At 36.7% G+C, this 24,384-nt stretch overlaps 1 protein-coding gene across 1 annotated transcript in view; it reads right to left on the reverse strand.

Moving 5' to 3' along the window:
- LOC114284746 (glutathione gamma-glutamylcysteinyltransferase 2-like) overlaps positions 1-18,686 on the reverse strand; it is a 32,536-nt gene extending 13,850 nt beyond the window's left edge. The window contains exons 1-10 of the mRNA XM_082906778.1: positions 18,554-18,686; positions 16,079-16,159; positions 15,911-15,994; positions 12,041-12,101; positions 11,919-11,946; positions 11,718-11,767; positions 11,527-11,624; positions 3,814-3,956; positions 985-1,222; positions 515-678 (exon numbers count right to left, since the gene is read on the reverse strand). Coding sequence (XP_082762904.1) covers positions 515-678; positions 985-1,222; positions 3,814-3,956; positions 11,527-11,624; positions 11,718-11,767; positions 11,919-11,946; positions 12,041-12,101; positions 15,911-15,994; positions 16,079-16,138 — 926 coding nt within the window. The 5' untranslated portion in view covers positions 16,139-16,159; positions 18,554-18,686. The remainder of the gene's footprint in view (positions 1-514; positions 679-984; positions 1,223-3,813; positions 3,957-11,526; positions 11,625-11,717; positions 11,768-11,918; positions 11,947-12,040; positions 12,102-15,910; positions 15,995-16,078; positions 16,160-18,553) is intronic.
- Positions 18,687-24,384: the final 5,698 nt, after the last annotated feature.

Consider the following 24,384-nt stretch of genomic DNA (forward strand, 5'->3'; position numbering starts at 1 on the left):
GCAGGAATAACCCCAAAAATAATCCTCACAAAAGCTCCTTCTTTCATACAACACATTATTTTCATTAAAAACAATAAAAATATGACCGACAATTCCCATCAAAGTCGCTCCTCAACTCAGCATAGTTTCTGCCAAGCAAACTAGGCATAGTTTCTTTGACTGTATCAGTTCATCAAATGTAAATTTGGCAGTTGACCACCGTTTTAACAATACCTTAAATTATTTGAACAATATGATCATCAGTACATTATTTTCAATAAATTGTAGGTCATCTTTAACACATTTCACAATTGGTGGCTATTGCCCAGGTAAGTTATTGATCTACATCAATGTTTGTGCTTTAAGCTATGAATGACGGGGATCATGCAGAAAGTAATCGCTATGTCGGTTCACTCTGTCTATACTCCATACTCTTAACAACAATATTTCACTTTTTTTTATCAAATATAGAAGATAAATGGAACAATGAGATTAATGTTTAACTTCAATAGGGTTTGGTAAACATTATCCATACCCCATGTGATTTCCAGTTGCTTTGTCAATTGAAGTCATGGCTTGCCAAAGAAGTGTCAGTGGAATCCAGAAAGGAGGATACTCAAATCGAGAAACATCCATAACAAGTACCAAATCCCGTCCACCATGATATGCACCAATTGGAGAAATATGACTGCCACCAATCTGCCATTATAAGACATAATTTTCACTTGAAACACTTTTCACTTATCAAAAGCAGAAGAAAAAGAAACAGATAAACAAACATGATTTTAAATTAGTGTCATGCTATGGGATAACTCCATGACCAGCAAGACATTCAACGTGTGTACATTGAATATTGTTATTCATGAAGAAACTTAGCCCAAAAGTATTTGAAGCAGATTTTTAAATCTTATTGTAAGTTGCAATTTGGGTAGTGAAAAAAAAAATGAATGAAAAGAAAACTATTCAAAATTAAAAATAGATTTTTAACAAATTAAAGATGCATACCTGTTTGAAGTGGGATCTATCAAAGTATGAGACCATATGATAATCCGTTGAAGTTGCACATTTCAAGACATAATTGCGAAAGTCATCAATAGTGCATAGATTCGTTTGAAAAACTTCAACTTTAGCTCCATTGCAATGAGCCAAAAAAGCAAGTTTACCGAATCCAAGTCCTTCAGCTATGACCTTTTCAAAATTGTCACAAGAATCCAACAAAAATTCAAAACAACATCTCCAACTGCCTGCACCACCACCCAACCCCAGCAAGAGAGAGAGAGAGAGTCAGTCACATAGGCAAAAGGATATGCGAGCTTAAAACCAAGTGAATAACGCATAATAAATCAGAGAAGGGATTAATCTTCTAAAAATTCAATTAATGCTAACAAGAGTCTGGATTTGTAAATAGCAATTGCAACATGTGAAAGATAGCACTGTTTACATAAAGCATACAGCCAGCTGATGGATCTACACATAAAAGTTGTGGGAAAATTTGTTCAAATATGAGCGGTTTATGTACTCAACGTCCATAATCAGGCCAAAACACAACAATGTCGAAGGATTGAGTGCGAAACACATTAGTAGATCCTAGTATATTCAATACAGGTGAGACCTAGTATGCATGAATAAAGACACATATAACAGCAATAATCTGGCAATGAAAATAAAATAAAATATATATATATATATATATATCAATTAAGACCTTGCAAGCACTAACCCCTCATACTAAAATGCAAAAAATAGAACAGAGATGTAGTACACTTATTACTACGGGGAAAGGTACAGCTTTTAGTACTCCAAGTTGACAACTCAAACAAGGAGATAAAATAGACCAAACACAGCCAAGCACAAAGTGGAAATCTGAGTAAGGTGGTATCCAAAAGAGGGAGGAGCACACTAGCAAAAGTGGAAGCAGTTGATATAGGAAGGGGAGGAAGAGTCCATAAATTATGGTCTGCTTATTCTGTGGCTAGGCCAAACAAAATCTTTACCCAATCGTCCTAAGGAAAACAAGACATGGGAGCGATGCAGGATAAGTGTGATGAAACACACTCCCACAAGAATTAATGCCAAAATTTGCATATGGTAGCTACGGAGGGGCTTTATTAGGGCTGACTATAACAAGTTTATAGTTAAATCACTGGTAAAAGCACATGGGATTCAGTGTTTGTTGTATAGTTGCATGAACGGGGAGTGGAGACGGGGAGTGAGGGCCCTATAGAAGAGTTTAAGATTGGGAGCGGGAGCAGGGGTGGGGGTGGGGGTGGGGGAAGGGGCGAGGTTCTGGAGCGAGTAGCGAGGCCCCCATAGCAGTTTCTTGCTACTAAGGTTTGTAGAGAATAACAATAAGAAAAGTTGTGTGGTTATATTGAAGCAAGAAAGAAAATATGAAGCTGTTCAGGGTGCTGTAAACAGCCCCTGTAAACAGTTGACAGTGCCAGTTCCAGTCCTGTTTAACGACATGAAATTCAGGTAAAACAGTGATGGAAACAGCAATATTTTTTAGGATATGGAGTGGCAGTATTAATCCTTTTGGCATATACTAAAAAAGAGCACATTTTTATCTTATTATCTTTTTTGAGTCACATCAACTCTCTACTTTTCTGCATATCTTTTCATAAAAAGTCAAAAAGTATACTTATTTAGCACTTCCCAAACAACCTCGAATTGGGTTAGGTTACAAAGGTATGCCTCTGGGTCAGAGAGTAAGATAGTGATTAAACTGGATCTGCAGCAAAGAACTTAAGGGGGCAGAAGAACAAAGAAAAGAAATTGGAAAAGAAATGCAACAAAAATGAATCACTCAGGGTCCCTTAGGCAACATATCTAGGGCTTACAATTAGATACAAAATTTCTAAAGGGCATAAAAATCTCCAAAATCATTCACTAAAACTTGTTCTCTAATGAATTATAAGAATCACAATGTATAACGCTACAACAATTCTTATTCTAACAAAGACATCGACTACTGAAATGACCTAATAACATGACCTACTGCGTCAACTGACCATAAAATTTAGTTTACACCCAGCAATTTCAGAATTATGAATATAGATTTGACTTCTATAACTTAATATAACATAAAATAAACAAAACCCACCCAACAGCTTATTAACTTAAAAAAAGAACATAAAAATTGAGACTTTTTTCCAAAACACTTAATAATGCGAGGTTGTTATAGATCACTGAATTTTTGCTATTCTCACACCCCCTTCCGACCAAATGAATGTTCGAAATCAGCCGCAAGTACATGGGTCGGGCTGGGTTGGTCGGTTGTGGCGCGGCAGATAATATTCTTAACAACCCTAGACATCAATCAACACACACCAAATATCATAACAGTAAGCTGTATAAGCCTCTAGCTACATCACAGAACAAGTGATCAACTGAATCCTCCACCTGTTTGCAGATACAACACCAATTAGGCAAGAAGAAACCTGTAACACCCAAGGTGTTACTACATTACATATGCATATTTCTGAACCTCCCGTAGTGCCATTCAAATGCAAATAACAAAGAAGAGAACCTCATACAATCTCTTAATTTTAATAAACAAAGAAAATGTTACATGTAAATGGGGTATTAATTGTGGGATGGGCTAACAACCATCCAAGCAAAGTTAAAGTGAAAACAATCAAAAATCATCTACAAATAGAAAAATACATGTGCACATATAATCAGAAGTGCCACACACAAATTTCACATGGTCCATTGCAGCTAATCTGAAAAGTGCATACAACCACATATAGATGCAAACAACATTACACATGTCATACACTTCTATCCTATGAGAACACAATAAACATAATAAGGTCAGAATTGAATTTCTTTCCTGACGTAGGTCGAAGGGCATTCAAGACAGTGGAGATGCTGGCCAGTCCATACAATCCAGGCTCTGACAATGCTACATATGAGCCAAACACATGAACAAAACCTTTTGCACTTCCTGCTTGAAAAGCTTCTAACAAAAGTTGCTGCATTTAACAAAAGAGAACATAATGCTAATTTACTTGGATCAAAAATGAAATTGCGGGAATGATACATGCATGCACATACATTAACATAAATTTAAAGATACATAGATCTTAGCCACTCAAATATACACAAACAAAAAAGAAGAAGAAGAAGAAGAAGAAGAAGGAAAAAGAAAAGAAATTCTTCATTGATTGTGCGTAAGTGATGGAGATCAAGATTATTAGCTTTAGAATTTAGCTTTATTTAGGAATATTTTAGTTTTACAACAAATTTATTATTATTTTCCTTTTTATTTCCTAATTACGCAGCGCTCAGGAATATATGGATGGAATGCATCGACTATTACATTATTTTTGGCATTATTGATTACAAACAGAATTTGGTTACCTCTATTCTCTTAATCTCCAAATTTTCTCCCTTCTCCTTCTGCTCTCTTCTCCCTTTCTCTTCTTTGTTTCTAAACCACCAAGTGTCATATTCTTCTAAAAACTGTCTTAAGGACAACGGAATGTGGTTAAATATTTATATTTTTTAAGTAATATTCTATAACATGTAAAAGAAGAGGCATCAACTGGGTGACAGTGCCACTCTTATACACTATATTTAATTCCAAAAAAAAACCTAAAATTCTTATACACTCAAAAGGCACTACAAAGTTCAATAAAATTTGTTCAAGGATGGTGCAACGCTACCTGAGAACCAATCATACAAAAGGGACAAAATTCTAATAATATTGGAAATGCTCTTCCTTCCCTTCAAATTGGTTACACAAGAAAGTGGTTGGATGATTCACCATCTCGCTTACACAAGAACACCAATTAACATGAATTTGTGGCCTATTAATCAAACTGTCGATGTTAAGGATTTTTCAATACACCTTGTCCACCTAAAAAAGGCAAACTAGTTGCCTCCTTGGAGGCTCAAATATCTTCCCATGGAAAGAAATCCTCTATGACTCACCAAAGCTTCATAAAAAGATTTCACAACATGACCTTCCACCTTAAAGTATCACGTCCTTCCCTGTCTGTGGAATCACAAAGATGACTCCAAAAGCACACCTCTCACCATTTCCGGCAACAAACCCAGTGACCTGCTTCCACCTTAAAGTACCTGATGAAGATAATGGAAAGTTTTGGAATAATTTTGAGACTTTGTTTGAATTTATTATGGTTTAAGTACTAAGGGTATTATAATAATTTCACTACTTGTTGGACATGGGTTGTAGGGTTGCCAATGGGTTTTATTTTGGGTCAATTTATTAAATGGGTAATATATATACTGGTTTTATTATGTTTACAATAATCTTAATGGTAAAAAAGACAAGTTTCCTATTTTGATATTGAGAGCAGAATTAGAAGTCATCAAAGTTTCCTAATATGATTGAAGTGGAATTGGCAGTCATAGTCATAGTTGGTCTAGAATATTAGTAATTGCCAAATTTTCTTAGCTTCTAAATTTGTGTTCTTGTCTTTATAGAATTAGGAGAGCCTTTATTTTACTTCCACAATTTGATTATGTTAAGTTGATGAGTAATATTGATAACAGCTTCAGAGAACTTTCCTAATCAAACTTAGTTCCTTCAAATCAAACTTAGTTCCTTCAAAAGCGACTTCAACCACACCACGACAATTCACATATTTAATGAGCCATAACTCCAAAATCTGCTTCCACACCTAACCTGACAACCACAGATTGCTTCTTGTTACGCTATATCACAAGTTACCCCTACCAAAGGTGCAATAGAAAAGTAGATTTCAAGTATGTAACAAATTATACCACATTTGCATCAGCACTGACTTCTATCTGCAGATCATTATGTTTGGGAAACAATATTTCCCTACCACGTGTTGACTTCAAATACCACAATATCCTATCCACAACCTCTAAATGAACCCCATTAGATGAGCACATAAACTGGCTAACCATTCTACTTGAATATGCTAAATCAAGGCATGTGAAAGGCAACTAAGTCTACCCACAAGTCACTAATAACTATTAGATAGCTTGATATACATTGTTGGACCCAGTTCCGAACAACTTAAGCTTTTTAACTTAACATGGTATTGGGTTCAAGTCTCAACATTAGGATTTGATATCATGTCCCCATTTGGTTTCATCTCTCTATTTGGTTGTTTGCTTCTCATTCTGTTTGCTCTATGTTTGTCTCTCCACGTGCAAGACGGGGTTGCACGTGAGGGAGGGTGTTAGATAACTTGATATACATTGCTTGGCCCATTTCCTAACCGCTTAAGCTTTTCCTAACCGCTTAAGCTTTTAAGAAAATTGGTAACTTAACAACAACAACAACCCCTATCAACCTAACTATTACTTTCACTATCAACTAGTTTATGATTGTGTTCAATGGGAGTGTCCACAGGTTTACATCCCAACATCCTATTCTCCTTCAAAAGATCAAGCACATGTGTTACAAGATGAAAATACCATATCTGGATCAAGCAACTTCAATACCCAAGGAGTACTTCAAATCCCCAAAATCTTTTGTTTTGTATTCCTTGGACAAGGAATTTTTCAAATTGTTCATCTCCTCTACATAATTCCCAATCAATACAATATCATCAACATACACTATCTGCATAGTTATCTTCTCATGTGAGGAATGTTTGAGAAAGAGTGTCATCAACTCAACATTGGTGATACTCAAATCTTTGTGTAGCTTTGGCAAATCTGTCAAACAAGGCTCTCAATATCTATTTCAAATCATATAGTGACTTCTTTATCCTACAAACCTTGCCACTACCATTGGGAAGAGGAAATTTAAGCAAAATATCCATATATACTTCATCTTCCAAGTCACTGTGAAGAAAAGCATTTTTTACATCAAGCTACTGAAGAGGCCAAGGAAAGAATGACTCTAATGGCATTCATCTTTACTAGTGGTAAGGTCTCTTGATAATCAATTCTATAGCTCTCAATAAATCCTTTGGCCATCAACCTAGCCTTATAAGTTATTGTTAGAATTTCCCATCTTTACCTTCACCTACTCCACTACACACTCCACTTCACCTACCTCCACTTCACCACACACTCCACTTCACCTAACCCACTATCACCTCCACTACACCTACTCCACTACACACTCCACTTCACCACACACTCTACTTCACCTAACCCACTATCACCTCCACTACACCTACTACCACATTTTCTTCTATATATAGATTGTATAGGAATTGTAATTTATCAATCTTGTAATACATCAAGATATCCATCAATAATACAATTTATTCTCTTTCTCTCTCTATCAATATTTTTAACATGGTATCAGAGCAAGGTTAACAACCTACTCATTTTGCTTCACCGGCGGGCGGCAGCCTCGCCTTGGCCGCCCGCCGGACCTCTACCTATTCCATCTCTAAACAGTATTTTCGCTACATATAGATTTCCATCTCTAAACAGTACACTTGCTGCACATGCTCCTCCATTTACTCCCTGACTAAGAAATTCCTTATCAGTGTCCAAATAGCCGCTATGTATGGCTGCTTCTAACTGATCTTCTTCGTCTCTGACAAATTCAAGTGCTTTCACAATGTTCTTTCCCAGATTTTCAGCAACATAATCTGCTACCTTCTCAGAAACTCAACTTCCTTGAAAAGTGTTACCCGAGAAAAGCTGAGGAGACGTGGGGACATCCAATTTTCAGTTGTTGATAACCTGTCTGTTGCTTCTTCACCAGTAAGCCCCATGGATGCATCTGGTTCAAATCTTTCTGGAAAGGATAAACATCCAGAAGCTACTGGAATGGGCTTATTCTCTCCAAATTTGTTGGAATCACTTGGCAAGTCTGGTACACCACCCTTTTTATGCCCAGGATCTCAAGAACCTTCAATGGGCTCATCCCTTTTTTCTCCCTATTATTGTTGGTGCCCTCCTATGGCATCAATTTTTCAATACACAGTAAAACCTCCACAACTGCCTATGTCATTCACTGAATCACTATCTTTACCTCCACTTTCTTCTTTACTACCAGCTACAAGGTCTTCTAGTGTGTTGACACCAATATCACCTCTTAATGTGTCTGATCTCCCCCCTCTGGATTTTCCTACTTTGCTGCCTGAGCCACTGGTCAGGTTGCCACTATCTAGATCAAGTTCACCCCAGATCCTACCATTCACACCTCTAATGTGTGACCCTATTGTTCATATTCCAGTCATTGATGTTTGTTCCTCAGGCCAGTCTATCCCAGTTGGTGGTCTTGCTTACTATGTCACTGCACCATCAAACTTGGCAGACATGGCAGCCAATCCCTTTCATGCTCTCTTCTATTTAGAGTTCATGCTGTCAGCCTGTGCACTGTTCTCAAAAAACTTGGATTGAGGTTTCTGGATCTTCTGCTAAAGATGTGGCCAAGCAACTTAAGGAGCAACAATTTTTCTGTTGATTTTTCTGCATTACCACACCTACCATTCGAGTTTGCACAACACCCATATTTTATTCATCTCAGGGATCAACCCCGATCACATTGTTACACAAAAAAAAAAAAAAAAAAAAAAAAAACAAACAAACAAACAAACAAACAAAACAACCACATCCACTGGCGGATTTTTTTCTTCTCTACTCTGCAGCCGGTCTCTTCTTCTTGCCTCCGTCCTGGGCGGCCCTTGACGGTGCTGCCTCCGTGTTTCCCACTCCACTGGGCATGATCACTACTCCCTGCTCCTCCACTGCAGCATATGGTGGACCTCCAAATCGGAACATCACGGTGGCCTTCCGCTTCAGCTCCTTATTTTCTGCTTTCAGCACACTTATCTCTGCTCGCGCATCCTTATACATGCGTTGGAGCAGAGCCAGTTGGGCGTTTAAATGCTGCACCTCATTTGTCCTACTCTGCAGCCGGTTTGACAAATTTGTGACCGCCGTCATGGTTTCCACGCATGACTTCAGAGTATATTGATTAGCCTCAATATCAGTTTGCACCGCCATTTTTTGCTCCACCGACCGCATCGGAAAGTTCAATGGAGCAAAACCAGAGGTGTTTGGTTGAGGTTCACTGGCCACCGCACCAGTTATTTCTCTTGTGGGCTCGTTCAGTTCTGGAAAGAGCGTGAGCAGGTTCTGGGTAGCTGGACGGGAAGAAGAGGCCATGTTTTTGGGTTGCTAAGTGTTTCAGCGAAATAGCAATTTCAGACTGGTAATGTTCGGAAGGGTTGGTGACAGAATGGCAACAAAGTGTTCCACAGTTTCTCTCTCCGCAGAGGCAGAGTTTTTTCAGCGAAGGGTTGGTTTCAGAGGTTTCAGAATGGTATGCCTCAGCCTCAGCCTTCGTCTTGGTTAAATAGCCGAGGCAGCCACGCGTATCGCGCGCCTCTTGCGGCCCGACAAACTGGCACGCCTTTTCATGGCACATCTTTTGACAAAGTGGACACGCCTTTTGATGGCACGCCTTTTGATGGCACGCCTTTTGATGAATTGGGCACGCCTTTTGATGGCACGCCTTTTTGACAAAATTGGGCACACCTTTTGAGGGTGCAACTTTACAAGGGTCCGACAAGACTCTGTAAACTGTCCCGACATTGATTCCGGTTAGCTCCTTTATGGGTCCGACAAGACTCTGTAAACTGTCCCGACATTGATTCCGGTTAGTTTCTACAAGGGTCCAGCAAGACTCTGTAAACTGTCACAACATTGTCTTCTACAACGGTCCGACATGACCCCATAAACTGTCTTCTACAACGGTCCGACATGACCCCGTAAACTGTCTGCTACAACGGTCCGACACGACCATACAGTGTCACCTATCCTTTTTTATTTTTATGTATTTTCTTGTTTTGTTACTCTCTCCAAACTCAAGTTGGTTAGTTTCTCTCCTCCTTGAGTTTGCGGGGGGCTGTTAGAATTTCCCATCTTTACCTTCACCTACTCCACTACACACTCCACTTCACCTACCTCCACTTCACCACACACTCCACTTCACCTAACCCACTATCACCTCCACTACACCTACTCCACTACACACTCCACTTCACCACACACTCCACTTCACCTAACCCACTATCACCTCCACTACACCTACTACCACATTTTCTTCTATATATAGATTGTATAGGAATTGTAATTTATCAATCTTGTAATACATCAAGATATCCATCAATAATACAATTTATTCTCTTTCTCTCTCTATCAATATTTTTAACAGTTATATCCCTCAACAGAACCATCTGCTTTATGTTTCACAATGAAAACCCACCTACATCCAACCGACTTCTTACCTTCAAGTAATTCTTCAAAAGCAATCATTTCTCTTTAGAGTATACAGGAGATGTAAGAGGTACAAAAGAAATGAAAGAACAATAAAAATGAGCGAAGAGAAAACAAATCTATTGTACGGCTGAATGGAAAAGACCAAAATTAGGATTCTCTCCCTCATAGCATGTATTTTTATTCAATAATATGCAAAATAGAAAAGGACCCTCATATTAGAAACACTCCCCCTCAAATTGGTGAATAGATATCTCTGATGCACAACACAAAAATAATGGAATTGAAAACTGTACAATTAAGCCCTTCAATGAATTTATCAGCCAATTGATCTTATGATGTTACAAAGGGCATACAAATCACACCCTTATTCAAGTTTTCCTTGATAAATTGTCTGTCAACCTCAATGTTCTTGATTCTGTCAGGTTGAACAAGGTTATAAGCTATATTGATGGTCGCTTTATTATCACGATATAGCTTCATGAATCCGAGTCTTTCATTAACATCTGAAGTCATAACCATGCACTCAGCATCTGCACCAAATCTGGCCACCATTGCTTACTTCTCAAAAACTTTGTCGGTAGTAAAAAAATTTAGGGTGGTAAAAAAATTTATATTCCAAGTCCAAAAAAAATAAAAAAAAAGTTCATCAAAGTCAAAAAAAAAATTCAAACCCTACCTGAACTTTCTCAATACCAAAAGGCAACTTTTTAAGCATTTGCCAAAGGCATCAACTTTTTTAGTAACATCTTTATCCTAAAAAAGAAAAAAGCAATTGCCAAACTAGCACTAAGGGATCAAAACATGGTTCCAACTTAAAATCAATCCAATTTCTGAAGTTTCTCCTCTGAATTTGATTCATTAAGCCATTCACAGACTGCATCATGTACATAAGCAATACAAAGAAAAAAACGATCTCCAAAGATTTCATCTTTAGATCGAGTAAGTTAGGGAAAAACCAAAAATTTCTTCATCACATCAAAGCAAATATGTTTTGTACAAAAATTAGAAATGAGCAATAAAACTACTGACAACTAAACCATAACAAACCCACCCACAAGCCATTAAAATAAATTCCTTACTGAAAAGAGTCTAATAATATCTTTTGTTCCAATACCAACCTCAATCTTATTCCAATTTGAGCCTAGAAATAGATACTATGCTGCTTATTTAGACTCTTGCCAATCAAATAAACATAAGAAAACAGGAACCTTCCAATCTAGCTAAGAACACAACAAAAATGATATACTAATCCTGCATAAATTCAACTAGAATAATTTGATTTTTATACCAAACTAGAAAGGATTAGTTAAAAATGGTGCATTAAGAAATGAAAGAAAATAAGGTTTTCACCTCTCCTTCGGATGAAGCAAGCTCTACTGCGGGTGGGGAAGGAAGATCATGCTTGTTTCCAATTTCCAAGCCACTCTTAAGTAGGAAATTTTCTTCCACTGGTACGTTTAAAATTTCAGAAAATAATAATTAGTATTTCTCCAAAGTAAAAATAGCCAAACAAAAAAAAATAAATAAATTGAGTAACACACCATGGGACAAAGAAAATTGCCTACTAAATTTATAGTTCAAAGCCCCTCCCCTGCTAAGAAAACATTTTTCAGAAACTAGCATAGTAAATTACTTATCAAAAAAAGAAGAAGAAGAAGAAGAAGAAGAAGAAGAAGAAAGAAAAAAAACTAGCATTAGCGTAGCAAATGCAATGTCACAGGTACAAAAGATGTATAATTGACCTCCTCATATTCGAACTAGCTGGAGTACCTGTAAAAATTTGAAAGCATTGGTCACAAAACAGAGATACTGTATACACCCTCTTAACAAGTAGCAAAGAAGACATAGAACAATGCAATATTACCTAAAAGCAAATTATCACCGATGCCCCATAAGGGTGTGAGTTCTCTTTCAAAAGCCAATACCTGCTCAAAAGACAAAAACACAAGAATAACAACAGTTCAACAAGTAAAAAAACGATCTTATTATGCAAAATCGTGGTAAAAAAGGTGTAATAAGATTAAGAATGAGAACATTGTAGTATGACTCATCACCTATGAAGTACAGACATGTCAACTTAGTTTTTGTAGCCATATCCGACACATGTGAGACACCTTGGACACAATGGGATACATATCAGTCAGGCCACGATGTCATATTTTTTTTATTATTTTTGTTCCAAAATAATTATTTTCATTATTTTAGTTGTTTGTATGTAGATGTAACTAAAAATACTAGAAAAATCATGGTAAAAAAAGTGTAATAAGACTAAGAATGAGAACATTATTGTAGTATGACTCATCACCTATGAAGTACTGATATGTCAACTTAGTTTTTGTAGCCATATCCGACACGTGTGAGACACCTTGGACACGTTGGGATACATATCAGTCATGCCACGATGTCACATTTTTTTATTATTTTTGTCCTAAAATAATTATTTTCATTATTTTAGTTGTTTGTATGTAGATGCAACTACTAGAAAAGAGGAATAACATTTTGCATTAATCTAATAAGATTACAAACACTAGTATATATACAAAAAGCCAAATCCTAGTTAGGAAACTATAACGAAACAAACACTAAATCACCCTTGTATATAAACTAATATTACAACTCTCTCACACACACACCCTCAATCAAACTCATGATGAGAGCCTCGAGAGTTTGTCCAATAAGAACCGAAAGTGAGTAGAAGTGTGAGTTTTGGAGAAGAAGCCAGCAAGCTGCAAGGTAGAGGGAACAAAAGGAAGAGCAATCGTTCCCAACTGAAAGTGTTGACGAACAAAGTGACAATCAATGTACTTCATCCACTCAGCGCTCATGGAAAACTGAATTGTATGCTATCTAAATGGCACTCTTGTAGTCACAGTAGAGGGGAGTAGGAGAAGCTATGAAGCACAGGTACGCCAAAAAAGTTGCCGTACAAGTACCGGGTACTTACCGCGTGCGGGTACGCATACCAGTACGGCTACATGCGTACCAGGAACGCGGTGGGTACTCAATGGGTGTGGGGTGGGTACTCAATGGGTGTGGGGTGGGTACTCCATGGGTACTCCACAACAGTTTTTTTTTTTTTTTCTAGAAGTTGGAATTTGATGCAAGTCTACAGCCTTATTTCTCCTTAATCATCTTCAAAAAATTTATGTAATTTGGAACCACCAACTCTTTACATGGTTATTGAGTAACTTTGCCCTCTTCCACTTATTGTTGTATAGTATTGTATTTGCATTGTTGAATATTGATTTATTTTGGGTTTTATAATTTCTCTTTATAGCTATTGTTTTGAACTTTGATTTGTAGGTGGGATGTTTAGTTATAAATTTAAAAAAATAAATAAATAAATAAATTTGACGTACTCTACCCGTACCCGCACCTGTACCTTACTTTTTTTAGATTTTAACATATCGGCGTACCCGTATCGTACCTGTATCCATATCCGTACCGGCACCCATACTTCATAGAGGAGAAGTAGTGAGAACACCTAAATCAAAAAGAAGTCAATGAAGCCAGACTATCTCAACAATGATATGCGCCACAGCACGATACTTGGCCTTGGCAGTGGACTGGGCCACAACAAACTGTTTCTTACTACACCAAGAGATGAGGGAGTCACCAAGAAAGATGCATAACAACAAGTAATTAAGAACCTGACCGTATAATTTTTCTAGGGGGATACACCGGAAAGAAGAGAAACAATATTTTGCATTAATCTAATAAGATTACAAACACTAGTATATATAACAAAAGCTAAATCCTAATTAGGAAACTATAACGAAACAAATGCTAAATTACACTTACATATAAACTAATATTACAACTCTCATAGTAACAACCCTAAACCCTAATAATTATTTTCATTATTTTAGTTGTTTGTAGATCACATGTTGGTCGCCAACTACCAGACTATACATAATGCTGCTCATAAAAACCCGCAATAGCCCTTATAATATCCTCCTCCAACACATATACCAACTTTTATTCTTGATCTCTCAACAATTTTTTTTTACAAACAAAGCAACTGATTAGAATAACATATAGCTTGAGTCTAACAATTATGTGTGGAACCATAAAGGTAACAAGTGACAACATCTTGTCCAAAGGCTGTTATAACTGAAAATGAAGCCATGATTCAATTACCTACTTAGAACATAGGAATTGCATGTGTATTTATCAAAAAAAAAAAAAAAAAAAACATAGGAATTGCATGTAGACAAGGGGCATTAAGAAATTGAGAAAGGAATGTATTTGGGGAATCAAAATTAAATTTATTTCCTTCAGTAACTAAGGCTTTGTTGACTATAAAAAATATATAAGAGAAAAACAAAAAAACAAAAACATATAAAACACATGTTTCTAAATGATCTTGGGAAGAGAACTTCATAACAGTACTTCTCTTGCTAGTTAGGGCAAGGTTCTTTCCCTCTCTCTTCTCTTGTGGGGGGAATAGAGAGCTGGTTTTCAACAATTCTTCATCCATTATCTCAAAAAGAAAGACATTAGGGTGACATATATTATATATAATAATAATAGAGAGAGAAGAGAGAAGAGAGAAGAGAAAGTTGATTCTCAATTTACAATTGATAAAAGCAAGCTCAATCGTATCGCACAGCTAATCACACTAAATCCACCTCAAACTGATAAACGAAGCTAACATATACGTCATAAAAAAAAAAGAAAGGACAAAGTACTCAAATTTCTAAGCATCTATGTATATATATGTAATTAAACTAGTAAGTAGCTCCAGTCAATTAAAATCCTACTTTATTTTATATAGTTTTTATCAATATTGTAATAATAGTATAACAATCTAGGGTAGTTTTTGTTATTCAAATTCACTGTTCTTACTACCAACTAACATTAACTTCCACTCACATGCCTTGCACATTTTACTTACGTCAGGACACCACTCTTAAAAGAACTTGTCCTCAAGTGAGGGACGAAACAAAGAAGCAACTACTAGAAACAATCAATAAAAGCAACAACACCACCAACTAATCTATTACATAGGGAACTCAATGTTGAACGTTTAAGGTATTGGAAGTATTCATATGAGGCAAGTGCACTTGATAGGCGTTATAGTTTATCTTACTCAAGATCTCACAATGATCCACTTTCTAGTCATTGAGCTTCATATAGAAACCATGGGGTTGACTATCCTTTGTCAAAACCACCCAAACACAATGGAATTTCACTTGTTATCGTGATTAGGTACCCTGTTAAGATTTCTTAATGTGAAACGGATTTTATCCAATGTGAATTCTCCACTCATATTAAAATATTCATGCATTAGGGGTACATGTGCCAAAGCAGAAAGCTTTGTAATATACGAATATGATTCTCTCTTCTTTTGTTTAACAAGCCTTGCAAATACTTAATTTACAATAGATGTGTCGCACACCAAACCGCATCTGTATCATGCGCTTTTTTTTTTTATTATTGGCAACCATATCCGCATCATGTTATGTCCAAAAAATGCTTCACCTATTGTGATGTTTCTATACATCAAAATAGAAAGACATGGCTACTCATAAGTAAACCCATTGTCCAAGGACCAAGCAGTCAAAAAACATGGAAGCAAAATTAATCGACAAATCCACATAGGTGATAGGACAACAACTCAACACTAGAACACATTGAATCAGATATGATTATGACAATGACAAAATATATGTACACACTTTCAAGAACAAAAGAGAAATACAACAATAATAAAAGCAAATTAATTCAATACCCCTCTTCTTGTGGTCACATTAGTCGTATAACTCATAGGTTTAGGTACCACAGCTCGAATCCATTTCTGTGACTTGGCTAAAATCTGAAATGTTGAGAGAGATCAAATAAAATGAAATATGTTCACCAATTATGTAGAATGTACTAGTTTTAGTCCACATAGCAATACCGTAAAAGAAGAAACTCCCAAAGCTCCAGGAGAAACATTTTGTATCAGAATCATATACATTCTTGAAAATTGATCTAATCACTGAGAAAAAGGAAAAAGTAAACTTTCATCAATATTCCCATGAAACTCCTACTTAAAATAACATACCTATTTGAAACATATATAATTAGAAAAACAATAAATTTATATATCTTAACAACTCATAAACCGTAATATATTAGGAATTCTGCATTGCATATATCCAGAAATGAAGTACCATGAGGGAGAATAAAAATTTAGAATAATATAGCACCTTAACCACTAACATAAATGCCTGCAATTTTAAACTACATGATCAAAGAACTATATGAAGGGTTCTCTTTTTCATCGCTGAAAGGATAAGGAAAAAAACAAAATGCATAGTGACAAGATTAAGATCACACCCTTTATTTATATAACCACATCATTCGCATCACATCCTTTGTTAACTTCTAATAACAAAGTACCCTACAGTCCACACTTGCTAAATTCCTATACAAAGCTTAGGTTGCTCCAAATTTGGTGAAACATTGTCTTATGATTGCCCCTAATGCAATCAAAAAAAGGAAGAACTTAAATTATTTAGCATGTTATTCTTATCCAACTCCTTATCCCATTACAATCTCCTAAATTATAGTACCATGTCCATAAATAATACTAAGGTTCTTTAATCTAGCCTATAGGTCTCCCCCTCCGTAGTGGTTTGCTTTGACACCAAATGATACAACCCATGGATAGAACTCACCCTTGGAAATTGGCTTGCAAGTAGTAGCAACTCAAGGGGTAAGCAGCTCTGGTGCTCGCCTAAGGCCCCGAGTAAAGGAGACCTTACTTTTCATATCTTCACTTTACAATGTGTATATACACAAAAAGAAATGGAATTATTATTCACACTCAACTTTTTTGTTGCATACACTCACATTTTTTTCAAAGACACAATGTGTAGCACAAATAACAAAAAGTGAAGTGCAAATAACAACTCCCAAAAAAAAACCATCAATCAAAATAATTATTAAAAACCAAAAAAGTAGTGAAAAAACTTTTCGTAAATAAATGAAAATGGTCAAATCTTAAATTATCAAAACAGAATACCACACTTCATCACGTATCCTAGTCTCTTCATCAAATAAAAAATAAAGCAAAACAACCTATCATCAGATACAAAAAGGGTCTCATCATTATATTAACACTTATTTCGGTCTCTTCGTCAAGACAAAACAAGCCCTCTTTATACCACTCTCTTGGCAGGTTCTCTCTCTACATTACAACAAAAATAAAATCTCTCTCATTATATAAAACTCTCTTTCTAGCTCTCTATGTTATACTCAGAAAATGCCCCTACCATTAAATAAAAGCTCATCAAAACCGTCTTAGTCATATCAACAACAAAAAAAAGTTCTCTTCATATAACTGCTTCTTTTTTGTCTTTATCTTTTTCTTTTTCTTTTTCTTTTTCTTCTTTCGCGTCAAAATATATCAAAAGCAATGTGCACTTCACTTTGTCAGTATATCAAGCAGATCAAAACAAAACAACTCATTTGATTGCATCCCTCTCCCTTTTCTTCCTTTGCAGTAAAAATATCATCTTGTCTACAAAAAGTAATCGTCCTTGGTTATCAAATTATAACAAGTACACTAAGAAGCACAGACACTTCTAAGAAGGTGATGTATCCGTGTCGTGTCCATATCGGACACCGACGCTCTTTGGACACGTGTCCGACACTCTTCAAAACATGTCCTATTTTTTAAAAAAATTTTAAAGACCCAGACACTCTTTGAACACTTGGAGAACACACAGGTGCCTATCGATTAGACACATATGAAACTAATTATAAGTTTAAACAAAACAACTTAAGATACAATAATAAAACAAAAATCATACAAATTTATAGGAATTAGTGTCATATTGCATTTTTTATTATCTTTAAATGACATATTCATATATATAACATATAATGAATATATAAAATTATATATTTCTTGTGTGTCCCCCACGTGTCGTGTTCTGCATTTTTTGAAAATTAACGTGTCGGTGTATCCATGTCGTGTCACGTGTCTGTGTCCGTGCTTCTTAGCAAGTACATTTATTTCATTTTCTAGTATATTGTGTTTTTGTTTTCTACAAAAGTATGAAATCTTATATAATTTGATTTATTGATTATCAAAATTGTTTTGATTGCAAAGGTTAAGGATATTAGATGATTTGGGTCAAGCAAAGAAATACAAATTAGAATAAATAAATTTGTTTTAATTGTGGAGGTTATGTATTTTAAATTAAGGCACAATCACAAAATGTGTGTGTATATATACGCATCAATCACAACATGTATAACAAGATGCAGAAACACATTTCCCTGATTCTAGACGGTGATTATTCAGGAACACATCTATTGAAAAGTTCGCTTCTTTTCTTTTGGTTTTCTAGGCAACCAAACGGAGGGTGAAAACAAAAATTACCAGTAGCAGCAGTCGCTTATTGCCAGACCGGAGAATCACAGTCGCAGGAGCGTCACCCCTCTGGGTTTTTTTTTCCTTTGTTTTTAATGATTTGGAAAATCTTGCATGTCTGATGCCGGCCTGACCTCTTAAGCGGAAATTATTAAGTATTGCCCAACCCTCCTCTTCATTATTTAAAGGGTCTCAAATTAAGGGAAAAGCCAAAATTACTGTTTGGTAAGTGATTTTTTTTTTTTTTTTAAGATACTTTTTATTTTTTTTATTTTTAATATGGAGCTAAAAAAATGGGTGGGATTTTTCAAGTTGGTCATTCAATTTAGAGCAAATTTCATTTTTACTTCTATACTTTTACACAATGTTCAAGTACATCCCTAGACTTTGAATAATTTAAATTTTACTCCTAAAATTTTTAAAATCGTATCACTTTTGCCCTTACCGTTAGGAGTGCTTGCGAATCGGATTTGTGCGGTTTGCGGTCCGGTTTTGACTCGCCCGCACCTATGCGGTTTAGGAAAAAGTCAAACCGTAACCGCCCGCAACGCGATTTGTGGTTTGTGTGGATAGAGTTTGCAGATGTAAGGACAGTTGCGGGCGGTTTGCGGTTTTGATTTTTTCCTTTAAAAATTAATTTTTGAGTTTTTTTTTCCAATTTTGTAAATATTTATTTTGGGTCATTTTCTTCCAATTTTCTAAAATATTTCAACATTAATAATTAATGAATTAAAATTTATAAAATTAAAAACACAACAAAATCAATTCATAACACAAACAAATTATTTAGAATCTTAAAATCATTGAAAATCATTCAAAATCCTAAAATCATTCAAAATTAATCTACTACCCAACAATACAATTTCTAAGGTAAATCATCAATCTCATTCTCCAACTACTTTCTCAACATTTTCCATCTACTACTACTGCTCAATCATACAAAATTAAAGTAAAATCATTCAAAATCCTAAGCCTCCCTAAAAGTAATTCTTCATGTACATTCATCCAAAATGCAATAATAAAATGAAAAAAATAAAATAAAATTATTGTCAAACAAACTTCATTAACTATTACATTTATCCAAAATACGATAAAAATAAATAAAAAAAATTTGTTGTCAAATAAAATAAAAATATTTGCAACACAATATCTCAAAATTTCATATATTACATCTCAATATAATAAAAAAATGTGTTAAGTATATGAAAAATTTATTGACATGAGTCAAGGTCCCTACATAGCATAATATTGTTACCTTTTTTATGCATACCATACTTAGAATATATGGCGTATCATTCCTTATTGACTGATTGTATCTCTTCCTTATTGAGCACACCGCCTCCTATATAAAGGTGTGCTCTGTTCTCATAAGAAATATACAAGAATTCAATTCTTCTAGTTGGTATCAAAGCCTATCCTTGTCGCCTCTGTAATCCTTCTTGTGGCTGGCCAACTCACAAACACACAGTGCTACCTTCTGCTCCCGCTGGCAGTCCCTCCAAACCCTCTAACAAATATACAAATCCTCTTCTCTCCATAACCATGACTGATGGATCTCCCTCTGCCTTGATGAATTCGTCATCTTCCATCACTCAAGTGGTCACTATCCATAGCGATTCTGCTGCCGCACCATTCACCATCAAATTAATTGAGACCAATTGCAAGACATGGTCTCGCATGATGATGCTACATGTTACCGGCCAAGACAAACGAGGCTATTTGACGGGCACTATAGTGGCAGTACCCGAGGGTGATCCTGGGTATGCAAAATGAAGCAAGGAGGACTCTATCGTACGGGGCTGGATGGTGAAGACCATGGATCCTCAGTACCTAGAACTCTTTCTCGATATGCCTACTGCCAAAGACATGTGGAAGACTATCGCTCATATGTTCTATGATGAATCAAATGAGTCCCAGATGTACGAACTTCGCTGCAAATCCACACGCATCAAGCAAGATGGGCGTGAGTTATCATTGTATTTTGCTGAGATGAAACGAATCTGGCAGGAACTTGATCAATGCCGTCCCATCGCTATGAAGTGTGTCGCCGACGTCAAACTTCGCTAAGATGAAATTACAAAGGATAGTTTATACGATTTTTTGGCAGGCTTAGATGATATCTATGATCAAGCTCGAAGCGACCTGCTACGACTACGTCCCATACCTATTTTGAATGAATCTTTCAATTACCTTGGTCGTGAGGTTCAGAGCCGTGAAACCATGTTGAAGAAAACTAGTGATACCATTAGTGCTTCGGCTGCCTTACTTGTGAAACCCATGCCTGGGCGTTTTCCTTCTTCTCGGTCTGCATATGAAAACAAAGATGACCTACAGTACACTCATTGTAATGGCAAACGGCACACCGAAGATACCTGCTTCCATAATCATGGCTACCCCGACTGGTTTCTCGAACGACGCAAACAACTCAAAGCAACCCGCAGGCCAGGTCTACCCAAACTAGCAGGCTCTAGTGCTGGTTTGGCTGCTATCGCCTCCTCATGTGAGTCGACTCCTTCGGCTGCTGGTTTAGCTGCTGGCTTGGCTGCACCGGTTCTCTCTCTACTCTCTCAGGTGGACCAATCTGAGACCTTCGAGGACACAGGTCCATCGGGCCACGCACTTGTTGCCTCTGATAGTTCACATACATGTTGGATTATCAATTCCGGTACAACAGATCATATGACATATGATAAAACCTTATTCCACTCTATGACTACCCTTAAGAAAACAAATGTTGTCACTGCAAATGGTGACTCCAATCCCGTACTTGGAGCTGGTTTTGTTGCCATCTCTTTTACCTTGTCTTTACATAACACCTTATTTGTTTCTACCTTGTCTAACCATTTGCTCTCTGTTAGTCAAGTTAGTCAAGTTACGGAACAACTCGGTTGCGTTGTACTAATGTTTCCTTCATTTTGTTTACTACAGGACATTCAGACGAAGGCGATCATTGGGTGTGGTACTAAGAAAGAGGGATTATATTATGTTGATGATATGGCTGTGGGATACGTTCATCAAGTTCGCGGCACTCACAGTGAAAAAAGAAAAAATATTTGGTTATGGCATAAATGACTCGGGCATGCGTCATTTGGTTATCTAAAATATTTACTTTCTTCATTGTTTGATGGAGTCAAGCTCTCTGACTTTACTTGTGAAAGTTGTATTCTTGCGAAAAGTCATCGTGTTTCTTATTTTCCCAGTTTAAATAAACGACACTCCTTTTGCATTGATTCATTCCGATGTATGGGGCTCATCCCCTATTGTTACACACCTTCTGGCATTCAGTGGTTTGTTCTTTTTGTGGATGATTGCACTTGAATGACCTGACTATATTTGTTAAAAAATAAGAGCGAAGTCACTGCCATATTTCGAGCCTTTTTTTCGGATGATTCAAACACAATTTTCTTCTCCCATTAAGGTGTTTCGCTCTGATGGTGGCGGCGAATTTATCAACCACCCACTTTCAAAAAAATTTCAGGATCATGGCATACTTTCTAAAACCACTTGGACCAAGACTCCTGAACAAAATGGGTTCGCCGAGAGAAAAAATCGCCACATCCTTGAAATTGCCCAGGCTCTCCTATTGGCTGGCAACATCCTCCAACGATATTGGGCTGATGCTATCATTTATGTTGTGTATTTGTTAAACCGTATGCCATCTCGAGTCCTCATCTTTCACTTTCCGTTGGCAGTTTTAGCTACTCATGTTTCTATCACATCCTTCTTAAATCTCCCTCCTTAGATTTTTGGTTGTGTTGCTTATGTCCATCTCCATAAACATCACCGCAGTAAGTTGGACCCATGTGCTCTCCGGTGTGTTTTTTTGGGGTTTTCTCCCTAGAAAAAGGGCTACAAGTGCTACCACCCATCTTCCCAACAATGGTATATTACCATGGATGTTACCTTCCTTGAAAGTGAGATATTTTTTTCCACCACTTTGCCCAACCATGTTCTTTAGGGGGAGCATCACAGTCATCCAGGTGAAGAACATATTTGGTTTGACGTTAGCATGAGTACTAAATCACCTATAGAGCTGAGTAACATTTTCGAGCTAGCAACTTTGCCTTTGCCTACTTCCCCATCTCTCATCACTTCAGTACCCACCCAGCCTGCTCTGAATGTTCTTGAGATAAGTCTTCTAGAACCCAGTATTATTTCTGCCCCTATTAATAATATTGAACAATATTACCAGTTGCCTCACAGAGAGAATCAGGGTAAACCACTTGATAGATATTCACCAGAAGGCAAAACTAGATATGGAATTGCTAAATATGTGTCCACACACAGGCTGTCAACACAATGTCAAGCATTTGTTAACCAGATGGCAACAGTTGTTATACCAAACACAGTAAATGAAGCCCTCAACGATCTGAAGTGGGTAAATGCTATGAAAATGGAGATGGAAGCATTGAAAGAAAATGGGACTTGGGATATTGTTACATTGCCCACAGGGAAGAAACCAGTAGGTTGCAAATGGATCTTTATAGTTAAACACAAAGCAAATGTGACTATTGATAGATATAAAGAAAGACTGGTAGCAAAAGGGTATACACAAACACATGGTGTTGATTATCAGGAGACTTTTGCTCTAGTCGCAAAAATGAATACTATTTGAGTATTATTGTCCTTAGCTGTAAATCTAAATTGGCCCTTAAAGCAGTTTGATGTAAAAAATGCCTTCCTTCATGGAGATCTCAAAGAAGAAGTTTATATGGAGTTTCCTCTAGGCTATGGAGTGACTCATAGTGCTGGAAACGTGTGCAGATTACGAAAGGCTCTGTATGGATTGAAGCAGTCCCCTCGAGCATGGTTTGGAAGGTTCACTGTAGCAATGAAGAAGTATGGGTGTAGACAATATAACTCTGATCACACCTTGCTCATCCAACGCAAGGGTGAGAAGATTACCTTGTTAATTATTTATGTAGATGATATGGTTGTTACAAGTAACGATGCAGATAAAATTGGAAATCTTCAGAAATATTTGGCTTCCGAGTTTGAAATGAAAGACCTAGGAAGTTTGAAGTGTTTTTTGGGCATTGAGGTTACACGCTCTACTAATAGTATCTGTTTGTCACAAAGGAAATATGTTTTGGATTTGTTAACCGAAACAGGCAAGTTAGGGTGTGCACCAGTGAAGACTCCTATTGTGCAAAATCATCACCTAGCAATCTATCCAGATCAAGTACTAACTAACAAGGAAAGATATCAGAGGTTGATAGGCAGACTAATTTATTTATCACATACTCGTCCTGATATTGCTTATGTTGTCAGTGTTATGAGTCAGTTTATGCATTCACCTAGTGAAGATCATATGGCAGCAGTTGTGCGTATATTGAGCTATTTAAAAGGATCCCCAGGAAGAGGGCTAATATTCAGGAAACAAGGGCGTTTGAATGTTGAAGGCTACACTGATGCAGATTGGGCTGGTAATATCACTGACAGACGCTCGACATCTGGCTATTTTATTTTTGTTGGAGGTAATCTGGTTACATGGCGTAGTAAGAAGCAGAATGTGATGGCTCGTTCTGCAGCTGAAGCTGAGTATAGGGGTATGGCTTAGGGAGTTTGTGAACTTCTCTGGTAGAGAAATCTGCTTACTGAACTTGGGTTTCAACCTGAAGGTACTGTGGCACTCTACTGTGACTGTCAGGCAGCTCGTGAGATTGCAAACAATCCAGTTCAACATGACAAAACGAAACATGTCAAAGTGGATCGTCACTTTCTAAAGGGGAAGCTTGTTGAGAAGTTGATTGAGATTCCATTTGTAAGACCAAAAGACCAACTCGCCGATATCTTGACACATGTTGTATCCTCAAAAGTTTTTCATGACTCACTGGTCA

This window comes from Camellia sinensis, chromosome 14, assembly GCF_055761805.1.
Source record: "Camellia sinensis isolate YWXY chromosome 14, ASM5576180v1, whole genome shotgun sequence".
NCBI classification, from domain to species: Eukaryota; Viridiplantae; Streptophyta; class Magnoliopsida; order Ericales; family Theaceae; genus Camellia; species Camellia sinensis.